The 15,620-nt window shown below is 40.0% G+C and overlaps 3 protein-coding genes across 3 annotated transcripts; 1 reads left to right on the forward strand and 2 right to left on the reverse strand.

Moving 5' to 3' along the window:
• The first annotated feature begins 9,026 nt into the window (after positions 1-9,026).
• LOC126797309 (uncharacterized) lies at positions 9,027-9,974 on the forward strand. Its single transcript, XM_050523953.1, has 3 exons — positions 9,027-9,169; positions 9,490-9,706; positions 9,822-9,974. The coding sequence occupies exons 1-3, from the start codon at positions 9,027-9,029 to the stop codon at positions 9,972-9,974; spliced, it is 513 nt and encodes a 170-aa protein (XP_050379910.1).
• A 1,687-nt stretch (positions 9,975-11,661) lies between these two features.
• LOC126797310 (dirigent protein 22-like) lies at positions 11,662-12,510 on the reverse strand. The gene has a single exon (XM_050523954.1). It carries the CDS (start codon positions 12,211-12,213, stop codon positions 11,662-11,664), a length of 552 nt encoding a protein of 183 aa, XP_050379911.1. The 5' UTR covers positions 12,214-12,510.
• A 237-nt stretch (positions 12,511-12,747) lies between these two features.
• LOC126799265 (uncharacterized) lies at positions 12,748-14,912 on the reverse strand. Its single transcript, XM_050526430.1, has 2 exons — positions 14,525-14,912; positions 12,748-13,325 (listed from the first exon to the last, which is right to left on the reverse strand). Exons 1-2 carry the CDS (start codon positions 14,805-14,807, stop codon positions 12,952-12,954), a joined length of 657 nt encoding a protein of 218 aa, XP_050382387.1. The 5' UTR covers positions 14,808-14,912; the 3' UTR covers positions 12,748-12,951.
• Positions 14,913-15,620: the final 708 nt, after the last annotated feature.

Below are 15,620 nucleotides of genomic sequence, written 5' to 3' on the forward strand. Positions count from 1 at the left end.
TTCTGCAGTTGCTGTGTGATTTCTTCGAACGAATGGTTTCGATTTTTAGAGCACAGAGCTGCATAGTCAACGGATCAAGCTTTGCTTTCTGATGAAGTTGAATGCATTAAACCCCAAGCATGGGCACAATTGCCAAACTCTACTATCACATTTTCTGGTACCTGATAAACACCAAAGCGGCGCGTCTTGGTCCACTTAATTAATCTCCTCTTTTACTGTCACCCTCTATGTGCAGCAAGTATAGGTCACTAAATTAACTTCCACTTCCAGAGCTATCACACGCAGTATACCCCTGGTTCCTCCTCGTGTTTGAATTGCAAGAATGCTGCATCCGCATTAGGTTTTGTAGAGGAAACAGGAAGCAATTAATAAAACTGGGAGCAACTGGACGAAACGAACCAAGGCTAAGGGGGAAGTCTCTGTAACTGAATAATTGGATGACCGATTGAACTGTATATAATACATTTCAGACCTTGCAATGCCCTCAAGCAAATCTAAAAGTTGCAGTTCCTGATACGTCTCAATAGTATTAGTACTGCTTCCCTGAGCTGAACTCCTTGTTTGGGCACACAATAACAAACGTACAAACAAGACGGGAAAATTTAAGATCTGATGTCATGGACGGGCCTTCATGATGACCAACTGTGGCGAGTAAGGTTGTTCGTGGTGAAAAGAGTTGCAAACTGAATGAACATCAAAGCACTCGGACAATACCTGCAATAGGAATGGCTGCGGCATCCGGAACAGCAGAGATGTGTTGGCGTGAAACACGGTTCCGGAATTCACGGAGTGAAATACGGTTCCGGAATTCACGGAGTGAATCACAGATTGCTTTTGTGAGTAGACTAGTATATATGTACATCATGTGTGTATGAATTAATCATTCAAGCAAGTGTAAATTGATATTCCACTTGGTATCTGAGCCTCTTGCTCTGTTTTTTTGGGATCTTTTTTTTTGTTTTTCCTTCTTTCTTTTTTCCGGCAGCTAGCTCGGCGTTGTCACCAGCTCGGAACTTACCCGGAGCCGTGACATACCCGACCCGGCAAGCTCCTCCTCCACCTATACCCGGAATCGCGACACCATGTTCCGGCGAACTCGCTACTCCCTCGCCAGACTCCGCTGCCTCTCCTCACACTTCTTCACCTCGCCGCCGTCGATCCACTTCTTGATTCTCCCGGCGAACAGTGCCTTGAGGCAGTCCTCGAGCTCCACGCTGTCCGACGGCACCGAGACCTTGGCATCGAGCCAGGGGAGGAAGCTGTTGACCCGGTCGAGAGCCGGAGTTGTCCTCCGTCGTCGGGTTTCGTCCGCCTGTATTCGCTTAATTCCTCCTCCTCGCCGATCCGGTACTCTCGTCGCCTCCATGGGCCGCGCCTCCCAGAGCTAGACGATCGCCCGACCCGGCACGCTCCAACCCGCTCCGACCCGGACCAAATTCAATCCGGTCCACCCGACCCGGTCAGAATCAGTAGTCTTTCTTCCTGGCAGTGCAAGCGCACCGTCAATGCAAGCGCACCGGAGACAGATTCAATGGGTTCTACGTTTCTTAATGTTCAATTAGTTCCGGAACCAGATATTTATGGTGTGGTTGGGCATGATTATCATACTGCTGGAGGAGCACCTACAGCCTCCATGGTGGGCCGTAGTCAAATTGGTATGGCTTTTAATATTTCTAACTCTGTTAGTTTTGGTACATGGATTATTGATTCTGGTGCATCTAATCATATGACTTATGATAAATCTTATTTTACCGTATTGTCCCATCCACCCGTACCCCATGTTACTAATGCTAATGGTGAGGCATTCCCGGTATTAGGGACAAGGTCTGTTCGTATTACTCCCGCCATAGAGCTTCACAATGTACTTTATGTACCTGCTTTTTCTCATCATTTGATATCTATTCCCCAATTGAACGCTGACGCTCAGTGCTCTGTGACCTATTTTTCCTATGTATGTGTTATTTCAGGATCTTCTCACCAGACGGGTAATTGGTCGGGGGTATTTGAGGGGCCAGTTGTTTCATCTGGATCTGACATACGCTGGGGCAAAACCAGGGGGCAATCTCGGACCGCTTCACTCTCTACTTCTGACAAGCTAAGTGAAATTTGGTTATGGCATCGTCGCTTACGGCATCCATCTTTTAGTGTTATGAAAAAATTCATGCCTACTTTATTTATTAATGTGGACGAGTCTTGTTTATCTTGTGAGACATGTGTTTTAGGCAAGAATCATCGATCTACTTATTCCCCTAGTACCTCTACTAAAAGTTTTCTTCCTTTTGAATTAATTCATTCTGATGTTTGGGGACCCTCTAAAGAGTCTACTGTGTCAGGAATGCGATATTTTGTGTCATTCATTGATGATTGCACACGTCTTTCCTGGATTGTTCTTCTTAAAAATAAAGATGAGGTTTTTCCCGCTTTTTGTGCCTTCCAAACCTCTGTCCAAACACAATATAATGCTACCATTCGAGTTCTTTGTTCTGATAATGGGGGGAGAATATGTGAATCATGTCTTTCAGGAGTTCTTTAACACACACGGAATTATTCATCAAACAACGTGTCCTTACACACCTGAGCAAAATGGGGTTTCTGAAAGAAAAAATCGTCATTTACTTGATATGGCTCGGTATATTTTCTTTACTGCCCACATGCCTAAATACCTTTGGGGTGATGCTGTCATTACTTCCGCCCACCTCATTAATCGTCTTCCATCTCGTGTCCTTCAGGGGAAAGTTCCTTATGAGGTGCTTGCATCTCATGTCTCATTACCCTCTTTTCATAATCTTCCTACCCGTATTTTCGGTTGCGTTGCTTTTGTTCATCTTCCCCAACATCAACGTTCTAAGTTGGATGCCCGGGCAGTTAAATGTGTATTTGTTGGGTACTGAGGACATCAGAAAGGGTACCAGTGCTATCATCCACCTACCCGAAAGTACTATGTCACTATGGATGTTACCTTTTTTTAGGACATGAGTTATTTTTCCTCTTCTGATACTGCTCTTCAGGGGGAGAATTCATATTTTGAAGAGATGTATCATGGAGAGGGAGAGACCAGTGAGCCAGTCGATATGGTAACAGGTTATGTTGAGATTACCAATGTGTCAGCTACACAGGCACCACCGAATGGTCGTCACTCGAGAGATTCAGGCACCAGAAACTGACAACACAACTGCCCCTCATGTTTCCCCTACACCTGTTTATACCCCTGACCAATGCTCTCCTGGTACAGAAGATCACTCATCTGAGGTTAGTCATTCTATTAGGGATAATAGTAGACAATATGTTTTGCCAAATAGGTCTACTCGGGGTCAACCAACAAAAAAATATGAACCTACCATTCAGACAAAAGCCAAGTATCATGTGGCAAATTTTATATCTACCAAAAGATTATATAAGTCATATGAGTCATTTGTAAATCAAATATCAACTGTATCAGTACCTAACAAAGTGCAGGATGCATTGAGAGATCCAAAATGGAGAAAAGCAATGGAGAAAAAGATGGAAGCATTACAAAAGAACAATACTTGGGAGCTTGTACCTCCACCATATGGCAAGAAGACTATAGGATGTCGTTGGGTGTTTACAGTGAAGCATAATCCAGATGGGTCAGTAAGCCGGTATAAAGCACGCCTAGTAGCGAAGGGGTTCACCCAGACATATGGCATAGACTATGATGAGACATTCGCACCTGTTGCAAAGATAAACAATATCCGGGTATTGCTCTTTGTCGCTGCTAATTTGAACTGGCCACTTAGACAATTTGATGTTAAGAATGCATTCCTTCATGAAGAACTAACGGAGGAAGTATACATGGATCTTCCGCCTGGATATGTGGCCGCTTCTCCAAGTAACTCCGTATACAGATTGAGAAAATCTTTGTATGGTCTTAAACAGTCACCTCGTGTTTGGTTTAGAAGATTCTCACAATTCATGAGGAAAATTGGCTATATGCAGAGTAATTCAGACTACACATTATTTCTCAAACACCAACAAGTGAAGGTAACAGCCCTAATCATATATGTTGACGATATGGTAGTTACTGGTAATGATACTATTGAGGTGGACAGATTACAAAAGTAGCTAGCCACAGAATTTGAGATGAAGGACCTAGGTACACTCAAGTATTTCTTGGGCATTGAGGTAGCCCGGGAAAGTGATGGTATCTATCTGTGTCAGAGGAAGTACATCCTTGATCTACTAACGGAGACATGTATGTTAGATTGCACTTCAATTGATACTCCTATTGAGCAGAATCATCGGTTAGCAGAGTACCCAGATCAAGTGCCCACTGACAAAACTCGTTATCAGAGGCTAGTTGGACGCTTGATTTATTTGTCACATACCAGGCCAGATGTTGCGTATGCAGTAAGTGTTGTGAGTCAGTTTATGCATAATCCGAGTGTGGATCACATGGATGCTGTTGTGAGGATTTTGAGGTACTTGAAGTCAGCTCCAGGGAGAGGAGTAATGTTTTCTAATCACAACAATATCCTTGAGATTTGTGGCTTCACAGATGCAAACTGGGCTGGAAATATTACAGATCGAAGATCTACATCAGGGTACTTTACCTTTGTTGGAGGTAATCTTGTTACGTGGAAGAGTAAAAAACAAAATGTGGTAGCTCGATCTAGTGCTGAAGCAGAATATAGAGGTATGGCTCAGGGAGTGTGCGAATTGTTATGACTTAGAAATTTGCTACAAGATTTGTGTATTAAGCCTCAATGTGTCATGCAGCTGTACTGTGACAACAAGGCAGCTATCGATATTTCACATAATCATGTGCAACATGATCGTACAAAACATGTGGAGGTTGATCGTCATTTTATAAAAGAAAAGCTAGACGCGAAGATCATTAGTTTTCCCTTTGTTTCTACAGAAGAGGAACTTGCCGATATGCTCACAAAAGGAGTGTCTAAAAGGGTATTTTATGATTCACTTAGCAAGTTGGGCATGGTTGATATGTATGCACCAACTTGAGGGGGAGTGTTGGCGTGAAATACGGTTTCAGAATTCACGGAGTGAATCACGGATTACTTTTGTGGGTAGACTAGTATATATGTACATCATGTGTGTATGAATTAATCATTCAAGCAAGTGTAAATTGATATTCCACTAGATGTCTTGTAGGTACATGACTTGTTGAGTTTTCTTAACTCGGTACTGATTCAGACTGAACATGTTACTAAAGGCTAGAGGCAAACATACTACCAGAAGTGCAGAAAAGAAGGATGAAGCTTTTGATAAGTAGAGCAGGAAGATTTGTTGCTTTGTGAGCTGCAGTCAAGATATATGGTTGCTATCTAGAAGTCTATGACTATATGGCCAGCAACCCATTGTAATCATATCGAATTACTCCCTGAAATGTCATAATGTACTCAAATGGTAGCTTCAACTAATGAACTCTAAGTAGAAGAAAAACAATAAAAAAAATTAAACGAAAAGCGTCGTTGTAATATGACTCTGGCAAGACTAGAACATGCAGAAGTTAGAAGTAAAACTATTACTCTGAGAAATATTTATCAGATAATACTGAGAATCAACTACATTTGAATGATTCCATTGTGGTCTGCAGGTCCATGTAGGCTTGCTACATGGATGCAAGCAGAGCTGCAGCCTCTCTGCAGGTTGGTTGTCATCCAGCCCTGTTAGTGTCGTTTGCAGTTTATGGTTTGGTGGTCATTTGGGCAAGTTCTTGTCGTCTCTTCTCCCTCTGTGCATTAATTGCAGAACATGCAGTTTCTGTGAAGCGTGCACGAAATCTTCTTGTGTCCAATCTAATCCTTCCGATTTCCCTCTTTTTTGTTCAGTGATTAGTGATTAGTGCACAATAGTTAGTATGATGTAGTTGAGGTTGACACGTAGTGTAGTAGTTGGAGTTGTTTTCTTTCTTGTATTAAAATGGCTGCTTCTGCCTTTATTTTTTGTTCTTGTAAGAACGTTGATAGTTCAATCATAAATATTATTCTGCTCAAACTCGTTGTTATCTTATTCATAATTTCTTTATGGTATCAGAGGACAAGGTTCTAAAAAACGCTAGGCGTTAATCGGGCGGACAGCTAAAAACCAGCACCCAGAGGATTAATCGGGGATTAATCGGGGAATAATCGGCCCAAAATCGAGGCGGCCAAGGGTCTCCGGGCGCCTAGGCGGGGATTTTTAGAACATTATTCAGAGCAGTGATCCATATTGGACCTGCTTCTGTTCTTCATTCTCATTGTTTCATCTTCAGTTTTTTTTTTCTCTTCATTATGACTGGTGGAATCAGAGGCAAAAATGATGCCTCTTCGTCTAGAGTTGAGAATGTTGACACCAACACTTCCACTCGTCTCATATCCTCATTATTGAATGAATTCAACTACATTTCATGGTCAAATGCCATGATTCTTGCTATTGGTAGGAGAAATAATCTTGGATTCATCAATGGGAAGATCAAGATACCTTCAGCCTCCACTCCTGAGTTTGATGCTTGGCAACCTCAAGATCAATTGGTTAGAGCTTGGATCATTAACTCCATGGAACCAAGGCTTCACCAGATCTTTCAATTCTACGATTCTACTGCTAAGATGTGGAATGATATCAAGGAGTTTTATGGTGATCTCAACACAAAATTTTCAAATCAACCAGGAAATTGCAGCCATTCAGTAGGGAAATCTCACCATCATAAAGCACTATGGTAATCTCACACCAAAATAGAATGAGCTTGAGATCTACAAGCCTCATACCACCAACTCTACCACGATCTTGAAAAGAAGAGAAGAAGACAAGATCGTCAAGCTTCTGATTAGCCTTGGACCTGAGTATGAGGATCTTAAAAGCCACATTTTAATGTATTTAGAGCTTCCCTCTCTTAACTTTGTCAGTGCCACTATTCAGAGAGAAGAAACTAGAAAGAAGATTATGAATGTAGATGTAGTTGTTGTTTAAACACAAGTTATTGAGAGTAGAGCCTTTGCTAGTAGCAGGCCATATAGAGGCATGAGGCCTTATTTGAAGTGCACACATTGTGAAAAAATTGGTTGAGCTAGGATTGGTCATCTCAAAGAAACTTGTAAGATTCTGCATCCTAAATTCAAGCCAAAGAACTTTGGTGATGAGAGTAGATTTGAAAAAAAGGAAGATGAAACAAGCATATAATCCTAAAGCAAACTGCTCAAGCTCTGCTAACAATTCCTCCGACGAGATGATGAAGTTCATGGCCAATCATATTTCTCTCATCAACGAGTTTGCTAATTTCTTGCAACAAAAGTAATGCAACACTGAAAGTGATGAACAAACTGCCATGCTAGGCAAATTTGCATGATTTCTTGTAGAGGAGAAAATTACAGAGCTTGAGGACATTCCAGGTATTGTGTGTATTATTTTCACTGCTCTAAATCTTAGCAAGGATCATAATTTTTGGATTGTTGATTCCGGTGCCACTGATCATATGTCAAACAAGTCTTTTGAGTTAAAAGATTTTCATGTCTTTGATAAACCTTCTCATGTATCTGTTGCTAATGGGAAAGAAGTTATTATTTTGGGAAAGAGAAAAATGTCATTGTTCTAAAGTCATAAAGAGTCATCCATTTTGTATGTGCCATCATTTCTATTCAAATTGTTATATGTGGGAAAAATCATTCGATTGCTAGATTGTCTTGTCATTTTTTCAACTCATTGTGTGGTATTTCAGGATTGAGTAACTTACAACAAGATTGGTGAATGCTTCTTCCTTAATGGCCTCTATTACATCTCTACCTCCTCAACCTTTCCAAAAAGTCTCCTAGCTAAAACCAAGTCTTCATATCTGCACCACTTATGGCACATGCGTCTAGCACATCCCTCCAATCATGTTATGTCGTTTTTGTTTCCTGATGTATGTAAATCAGTTCATGACTATGAAATCTGTCACATGTCTAAGTCAACTAGATTACCTTTTCCTAGTTCTAGTTCTATAGCAACTCAACCTTTTGAAGTTGTGCATTTTGATATATGGGAGCCTGCTAGGGTCACATCTTTTGATGGATATAAATTTTATGTGACCTTTATTGATGATTTCTCAAGAATAACTTTTGTTTATCTCTTGAAACACAAGTCAAAAGTGATGAAAAGCTTTCAAGATTTCCACAATTTTGTTAGAAACCATTTTTCTTCCTAAATTTGTGTCTTAAGATCAGACAATGGCTCGAAATCTTGCATCAAACGAGTTGTGTAGGAACTCCTCAACAAAATGGAGTGTTTGAGAGAAAGAATAAAGACTTACTTGAGAAAACTTGTGCTCTAATGTTGCAAGCTCATGTATCTAAAAAATTCTGGTCACACTCAATTCAAACTGCTGCACATTTGATAAATCGTTTACCTAGTAGAGTGCTTGATTTTAAGTCTCCCTTTGAGTTCTAAAGGGAAGGAAAATTGGCATTGATCATCTGAAACTTTTGGAAGTGTTTTCTAGGTTCATGTTCAGAAACTATAGAGAGACAAGCTTGATCCTCGAGCCATAAAATGTGTCTTTCTTGGATATTCCTTCTCACAAAAGGGGTACAAGTGCTATAGCCCAGAGACAAGGAAAGTATATGTTTCAAGAGATGTGAGATTTGATGAATCACAGTTCTTTTACCAGTCCAGTGATGCTGACTATTCAGGGGGAGTTGTTTGATATTGTAACTCCTAGAAATGTTCTTGAGCATGAATATGTCAATCCTAACCGCAATGATGATAATGTAATTGACCCTGAAGTGGCTAACAATGAGATTGTTAATGATGTAGAAGAGTTACATGCTGAGCCTCAAAATCATGATGTTCCTGCTCAATAACATGAATTTGCTTCTGAGCCACCATCATCTCAACCTCGATATCCTAGTCGAACTAGGAAAATCTCCACTAAACTGGATGGTTTTGTTCATTATGTTCCAAAACATCCCCTTGGCAACTCAGTTAACTCAAACAATGTTTATGCACCTCATTTTGTTTTTCTGTCTAACATGAATGATGTCAGAGAACCTAGAACCTTTGATGAAGCAGATTCCTCTCCAGAATAGAGACAAGCTATGCAAGATGAGCTCAATGCACTCAATGACAACAAAACTTGGAGCATTGTTCCTTTGCCAAAGGGTCAGAAGGTTGTTGGAGTTAGGTGGATTTACAAAATCAAGTTTCATTCCAATTGCACTATTGAGAGATACAAGGCCAGGTTAGTAGCTCGTGGATTCACTCAAACTTTTGGTGTTGATTATAAGGAGACATTTGCTCCGGTAGCTAAGATGAATACATTTAGGGTGTTGTTATCAATTGCTATTAATCATGGCTGAAATCTTTTTCAAATGGATGTGAAAATGCTTTTCTACATGGTGATTTAGAAGAGGAAGTTTATATGCGACTTCCACTTGGTCATGCTCGTGAAAAAGAACCTGACATTGTTTGTAAGTTACATAAGGTCATTTATGGACTTAAACAGTCCCCTCGAGCTTGGTGCTCCAAGTTGAGTTCAGTTCTATTTTCTGTTGGTTTCAGTCGAAGTAGAGCATATTCATCCATGTTTATTAGAAATGGTAAAGTTGGTCGTCTTATTGTCCTTGTGTATGTTGAGGATTTGATTATAACTGGTGATGATGCTGAAGAAATCAAGGCCTTAAAGTCATCTCTTCATGCCACCTTCTCCTTTAAAGATCTTGGCATGGAAAAGGTGGCATTGACTCCATTATATATCCATCCATATTCGTCCTGTGGAGTAAGTGCACTCACTTTCCTTTCTGCCTCAATGCGGATCTACAGTTTCCCTCATTGAGGTAGATATTTGACATGTACTGAGTAACTATTGTCTTACGTCTTCTTTTTGTCATCAGAGTGTAATATGCTCTGATCAATTGATTTCAACTGGTACTGGTCACGAAGATGTTGGTTCTCTGCCATCAGGCGATCATATTCCAAAAGAAGTCCCTCAGATTGCTTCTTTAGGGCCTCAAAAGCCCAGTCAAAGCCTGACCTTATGGGCATAAGGTCAGGTAGAAGCCGAGGGTTCAAAGCTTAAGCTCGGCCTGATGGAGCCCATAAGGCCAAAGTCCGACCAGGCCCGACCATAAAAAGTCTGTTTAAAGCCCATTCATTTTTATAATTAATAATTTTATATGTATTTATTTGTTGTATATGTTAATTAGTTAAATTATTTAATTATATTTCTTATTTTTGTACTATATTTAGTTCAATAATTACCATAACCTATTTTTTCTTAATAAATATACATTACACATAAATATAATGGGCCTGGCTCGGCCAATTAAAAAAGCCTGGCCTGGCCCAGAAAAACTCATAAGGCTCAAGCCCATGGGTATTGATTTTATTAGAAAGCCCAGCCCGACCCAGAAATTTGAAAAAAAAATGATTTGAGGCCCGGCTCGAGTCCGGTAGTAATGGGCCAGGCCAAGCCCATTTCCGACCCTTATTCCAAGGTGATATAACCCCTCGCATATCTGAACGTTCCAGTCCCTGAAACCACACCTAGCTTCTTGTACCTTTTCAAATTGATAGCTGGTGCATTGTATCTCAAGGCTGCTACCATTTTGAAAAGCAAACGACAATGAAACATGAACATTAGAGCCGGAAACTGATGAGGCCACCATGATGCCATGAGCTCGACCGATCTCGGCTACCTCTGGTCCGGGGTTACTGTGATTCGGTTGTCGATGGCGAAAATGGTGCCGAATGAGGTGAATGACATAGGTAGTGTGAGTAATCAGAGGTTTAATAGGTAAAATTGGGTTGCTAAGGACGTGAGGTCTTTAGCGGTTCGGATGTTGTTAGTAGATTTGCTTGAGGAGGACTTGAATAGGGTTTGCCCAATGGGTCTTGTTTAGCAGATGTGTTGATTTGTATGTTGAGAATTGTGTCATTCTTTTGTGCTCTTCACCTCTTTATATAGTGGTTAGATTAGAGTTTTAGCGATTCATTGGTCTTCAAGGATTATAGATTTCATTTCGTAGAGAGTTTGATTCTGATTACAACAAAGATTTTCACTTCCTTGCCGACTTTGACAGCTCATGACTATGTGAATAGCTTCATTTTGCAAATAAGATTATGCAGATCCTATAATAAAAAATAATAAAAATAGTTTGGATCGCATGTATCGGTATTTGGACTAAATTAATTAGAATTTAACCTTTAGTTAAATTGGGCTCAAACAACAAATTGATCGAGCAGAAAGTTAGAAGTTCTGGGATAGTTTTGCTTGTATGATTGTAACGGTGCAATGGGGTTAATTTATTATGGAAAAGAGACGGTTAAAGGCTTCAAATAGTGTACCAAGCGCTAAACTTGATTTGAACTGAACACAAGATTGGTGTTGTTGCGTTGAGACAATGAGACCTATTTGAGACGTTTTGATGAAGATCAGTGTATCATGTGACAAGGTTGAACTTAAAACATGATCTATGACCTCAGTACTGTTACATATACCCTTTTGAGTTATTCAAATTTGGGACCGAAATTCAAACATGAAGTTTTGGGATCAGAGTTCATACACAGATGTGAAGCTGAAAGAAAGTAAAATCGATCCTTACTTAATTGCACTTCATTATATAACTTATTTAGTCTTTTTGGCAATGTACAGATATATATATCGACAACAACATGCTCATATGGTAGCATCGATGGTGATTATTGATTCATCGATCACCATATCACGTATACTTATAGATGGTAGTGTTGCACAGTAACGTTGCATCGTATAACTGCGTAAGAAGTAGCAGGGTCCAGAAAAAACGTTTCAAAAGTAGCATATCCTCTAGCAAATCGAAACTTTCCGGTGCCGGCTACCACCGCAACCTCTCTGACTGGCTCAAAATTCTTACTGTTTCCTTGTAACTCTAGAGTGCTGCCATTGTACTTCAAGTTTGTGAACACAAGAGACACCAAGACAAGGGTATTACGTCCGTTCAGTGCCGATGCCACCTTTATGCCTTGAGCACGTCCCACAACGGGAGATGTTAATTTCGGGCCTTGAGTCATGGCGTCGTCGGTGACGTAAATTGTTCCGAATTGAGTGAAACTCCACTCCTTTCCGGCAATGCCTGCAACAGCTATGTTCGAGATATTTGGACCTGCAGTGAAGTCCTGAAAGTACAAGACTAATCGGGTTTCTTTGAGAATGGTATTAGCTTCAGCTAAACTGATGGTGAAAACCAAAAGTAGTAGTGGCGGTAGGAATCGCTGAGTAAGCTTCGACGTCAAGTTGAATGCCATTTTTGGCTAGCTATATTGGGAAAGGACACTGGCTAGTAAATAGAAACTTGTTCTGCAGTTGCTGTGTGATTTCTTCGAACGAATGGTTTCGATTTATAGAGCAGAGAGCTGCATAGTCAACGGATCAACTTGCTTTCTGATGAAGTTGAATGCATTAAGCCCCAAGCATAGGCACAATTGCCAAACTCTACTATCACATTTTCTGGTACCTGATAGGCTGATAAACACCAAGCGGCGCGTCTTGGTCCACTTAATTAATCTCCTCTTTTACCGTCACCCTCCGTTTGCAGTAAGATTTGTTGCTTTGTCAGCTGCAGTCAAGATACATGGTTGCTACCTATAAGTTTATGACTACATGGCCTGCAACTCATTGTAATCATATAAAACTACTCCCTGAAATGTCATAATGTACTCAAATTGAAGCTTCAACTAATGTACTGAAGAAGAAAAGAAAAAAAATACAATAACAAAAATCAAACGAAAGTTAAAAAAAGACCAGTGTCGTTGTAATATGAGTCTGGCAAGACTAGAACATGCAAAGTTAGAAGTAAAACTATTACTCTGAGAAATATTTATCAGATAATACTGAAAATCAACCACATTGTTGCGCATCATTTGACTACCATTGGCACCCCATTATATATCCATCCATACTGATCCCATTGAGTAAGTGCACTCATTTTCCTTTCTGCCTTAATGCAGATCTACAGTTTCCCTCATAGAGGTAGATATTTCGCCTTACGTCTTTTTTTTGTCATCAGAGTGTGATATGCTCTGATCAATTGATTTCAACTGGTCGCGAAGATGTTGGTTCTCTGCCAGCAGGCGATCATATTCCAGAAGAAGTCCCTCAGATTGCTTCTTTAGGGCCTCTACCTCAGCACCTGCTACCTTTGCCTTCTTTTCTTTGGTCTCATGTTCGGTTTCCAGATTCTTAACTTTTGCCCTCAGTGTTTCATTCTCTTGTACCAAAGTCTTGTGGCCCTCGTTTTTCTCCTCTTGAGTAGCCTGGTTTTGTTTCTTTGCAGCCTCCATGGCCTTCCTCAGAAATCTAAGTTCTCTTATGTAATGGTGCAATCTATCAATCATCAGTGAAAGAAACAGAAAAAACCCTGCATTCCATAGTACTCAAGTTATTATACAAATTTGAACAAATAAACCAATCAAATTGTGAGATATTCCTACCGATTTTACACACTAAAATGAACTACATATTATATAAAACAACAGATTTATGTCCAAGGCACAGCCCCCGTCACAACATGGCCAAATATATTTCCTAACATAATAGGCGGAAGATTACTTTTGTAAAACTAAAATCAAGGTAGTCAGCAGAGCAAGTAATAATATGGGTCCGATGCACATAGGTAAGAATTGAAAAAAAAAATTGACATCTAGGGGAACTGTAAAAAGAATCTAGAGTAAACTCCATTAGAATGTAAAAAAAGAGAATCAGGAGGGTGTCGTGTCCAACAAGCTAGTTACACATAACATTAGCACTCAACATAAAAGTAAATATGAGGAAGTTCAAAGATATTGTGAAAATTCAGATACTGACGGGTGGTACTTCAAATGTTAACATGGGAAAACATGTGACCAATTAGGTTTGCCGTCAGAGACCTGAACCAATATCTTAGTTTATCAAAACTAATTCATTCTGATGTTAGTGAAACAAAAAGGGCAAGTAGAAGAGCTATCTACACAGTTCTCACTTCCCGTTGTAGATATGAACTCTGCCTGTAATAAGCACTCCACTTCTTCAAATGTCATGACATTGAACTCAAACTGCTCAACTAATTGACACGCGCAAGACACAAGTATAGCATATCTAAGGTATTAAAATCAAGCCAACTGATTGTGGAAAATTTAACTTCAAACAAATTGAATATAATGAACAAGAACACCGTGAGTTAATTACACTAAGAGCATATCAGCCGGTACGGGTTATCACTGTTTGTTACCTTAAGCCAACAGCAAGCACAATTTTCAACTAAAGAAACTCGGAACATATCAAAATATCCTCATATCATTTTTAATGATAAATCAAAATATACTCACAGAACATATCAAATTTCAACACCACCACCCCGAAAAAGTTTCACTTTACTTTACACCCTTCCTTCCATGTTAGTTTTCAACAACCACATACTTGGTCTTTTTTCCATATATTAACACGATTTACCATATATTCAATTATAAATTTTCACCCGTCTGACCTAGTTAATTTTCAATTCCACACCGAATTCAAATTAAGATATACTGTAAATCCGAAATTCTACAGCTAAAAAAGTGAGAGAGGTGGCTGTTTTACCCATGAGAGAAATCTCGAGCATTTTCATGGACATGAGGACCTCGTCGGTGGGATTAAGCATGCCGGCCTCGTTGGTGCGGCTCCTGAGCTCGTTGATATTGTAGACGCTGGCCAAGAGCACAGCGGCGACGGTGCCGCCGACGGTTTTGACGACAACAGGGCCTTTGCCTCGCTTGAGCTTATCGAGGCCCAAAATCACGAGCTTCCTTAGAGGCGTCTTGAAGAGGAGAGTCAGAATCAGCGCCATTTGGCTGAAGATCGCGGTGTACAGTAGCTGCATCATCTTGGTTTAGACCCTGTAGATCTGGGAGAATCGGAGAGAGTGAGAAGGTGTGGGTTTGAATCGGTAGGGGGTGACTCTATGTGTGGGTTGGTGTGGCGGTGTGGCCTTTTGGGTCGAGTGACTTGCGCGTGGGTGGTTGGGTTTGTAATTAAGGAGTGGAGTCATCGTCTATTGATGATTCTTTTTTTTTTGGTCAATTGTCTATTGATGATTCACTAGGCGTAACTAGGGTTCTTTCAATTTATTTATTTTTTGGTTACATACGGGGTCAAAAAGGACCTAAACAAGAAAAAAAAACATAAAAATTAAGACTCATAAGAATAGTCAACTCTTCTAGCTCTAGTAACAGCACATAAATTATTAAGGACACATTAAGCAGCATTCTCAAGAGGACCATTAGAGTAGATAATACCCAAATCATGATCAGTGCTGACTTTGGCTAAAAATATGTACCAACTTAGTATCAACCATTTTATCCATGAGTCTTCTGCAGCCCATAAGAAAAGAACCAAGGGGACGGAGGGCAAAGTTAGAGCTTTGGAACAGTTGAATTTTAGTATTACTAAAAATTATTTTTTGACATTGTTTTTATTCAAAACTCTAACCATGACAACAATTAGACTTCAACATAAACTTTGAAACATTGAACAGGATGAGAATGAGCAAAATTCGACAGGTGATTTGCTACGAAATCGGCTTCATGATACACACGTCAAGACATGGGCGCTCTGAGTTATATAGGGCTCTAGGTGAATACTGAAATGAGGCTCATTATCGTCAAATATATTTTCTAACAGTTTTATTCGTTAAAAA

Source organism: Argentina anserina, chromosome 6 (assembly GCF_933775445.1).
Source record: "Argentina anserina chromosome 6, drPotAnse1.1, whole genome shotgun sequence".
Lineage (NCBI taxonomy): Eukaryota > Viridiplantae > Streptophyta > Magnoliopsida > Rosales > Rosaceae > Argentina > Argentina anserina.

Excerpts from the sequence above, each read along its gene's own strand:
- LOC126797309 (XM_050523953.1), top strand. The coding sequence starts at position 9,027 with ATGCAAGATGAGCTCAATGCACTCAATGACAACAAAACTTGGAGCATT. Across the intron at positions 9,170-9,489 it reads ATTGAGAGATACAAGGCCAG|TCGAAGTAGAGCATATTCAT; the intron begins GTTAGTAGCTCG and ends TGTTGGTTTCAG. Across the intron at positions 9,707-9,821 it reads ATCCATATTCGTCCTGTGGA|AGTGTAATATGCTCTGATCA; the intron begins GTAAGTGCACTC and ends TTTTGTCATCAG.
- LOC126797310 (XM_050523954.1), bottom strand. The coding sequence starts at position 12,213 with ATGGCATTCAACTTGACGTCGAAGCTTACTCAGCGATTCCTACCGCCA.
- LOC126799265 (XM_050526430.1), bottom strand. The coding sequence starts at position 14,807 with ATGATGCAGCTACTGTACACCGCGATCTTCAGCCAAATGGCGCTGATT. Across the intron at positions 13,326-14,524 it reads GCTCGAGATTTCTCTCATGG|GGTTTTTTCTGTTTCTTTCA; the intron begins GTAAAACAGCCA and ends TATGGAATGCAG.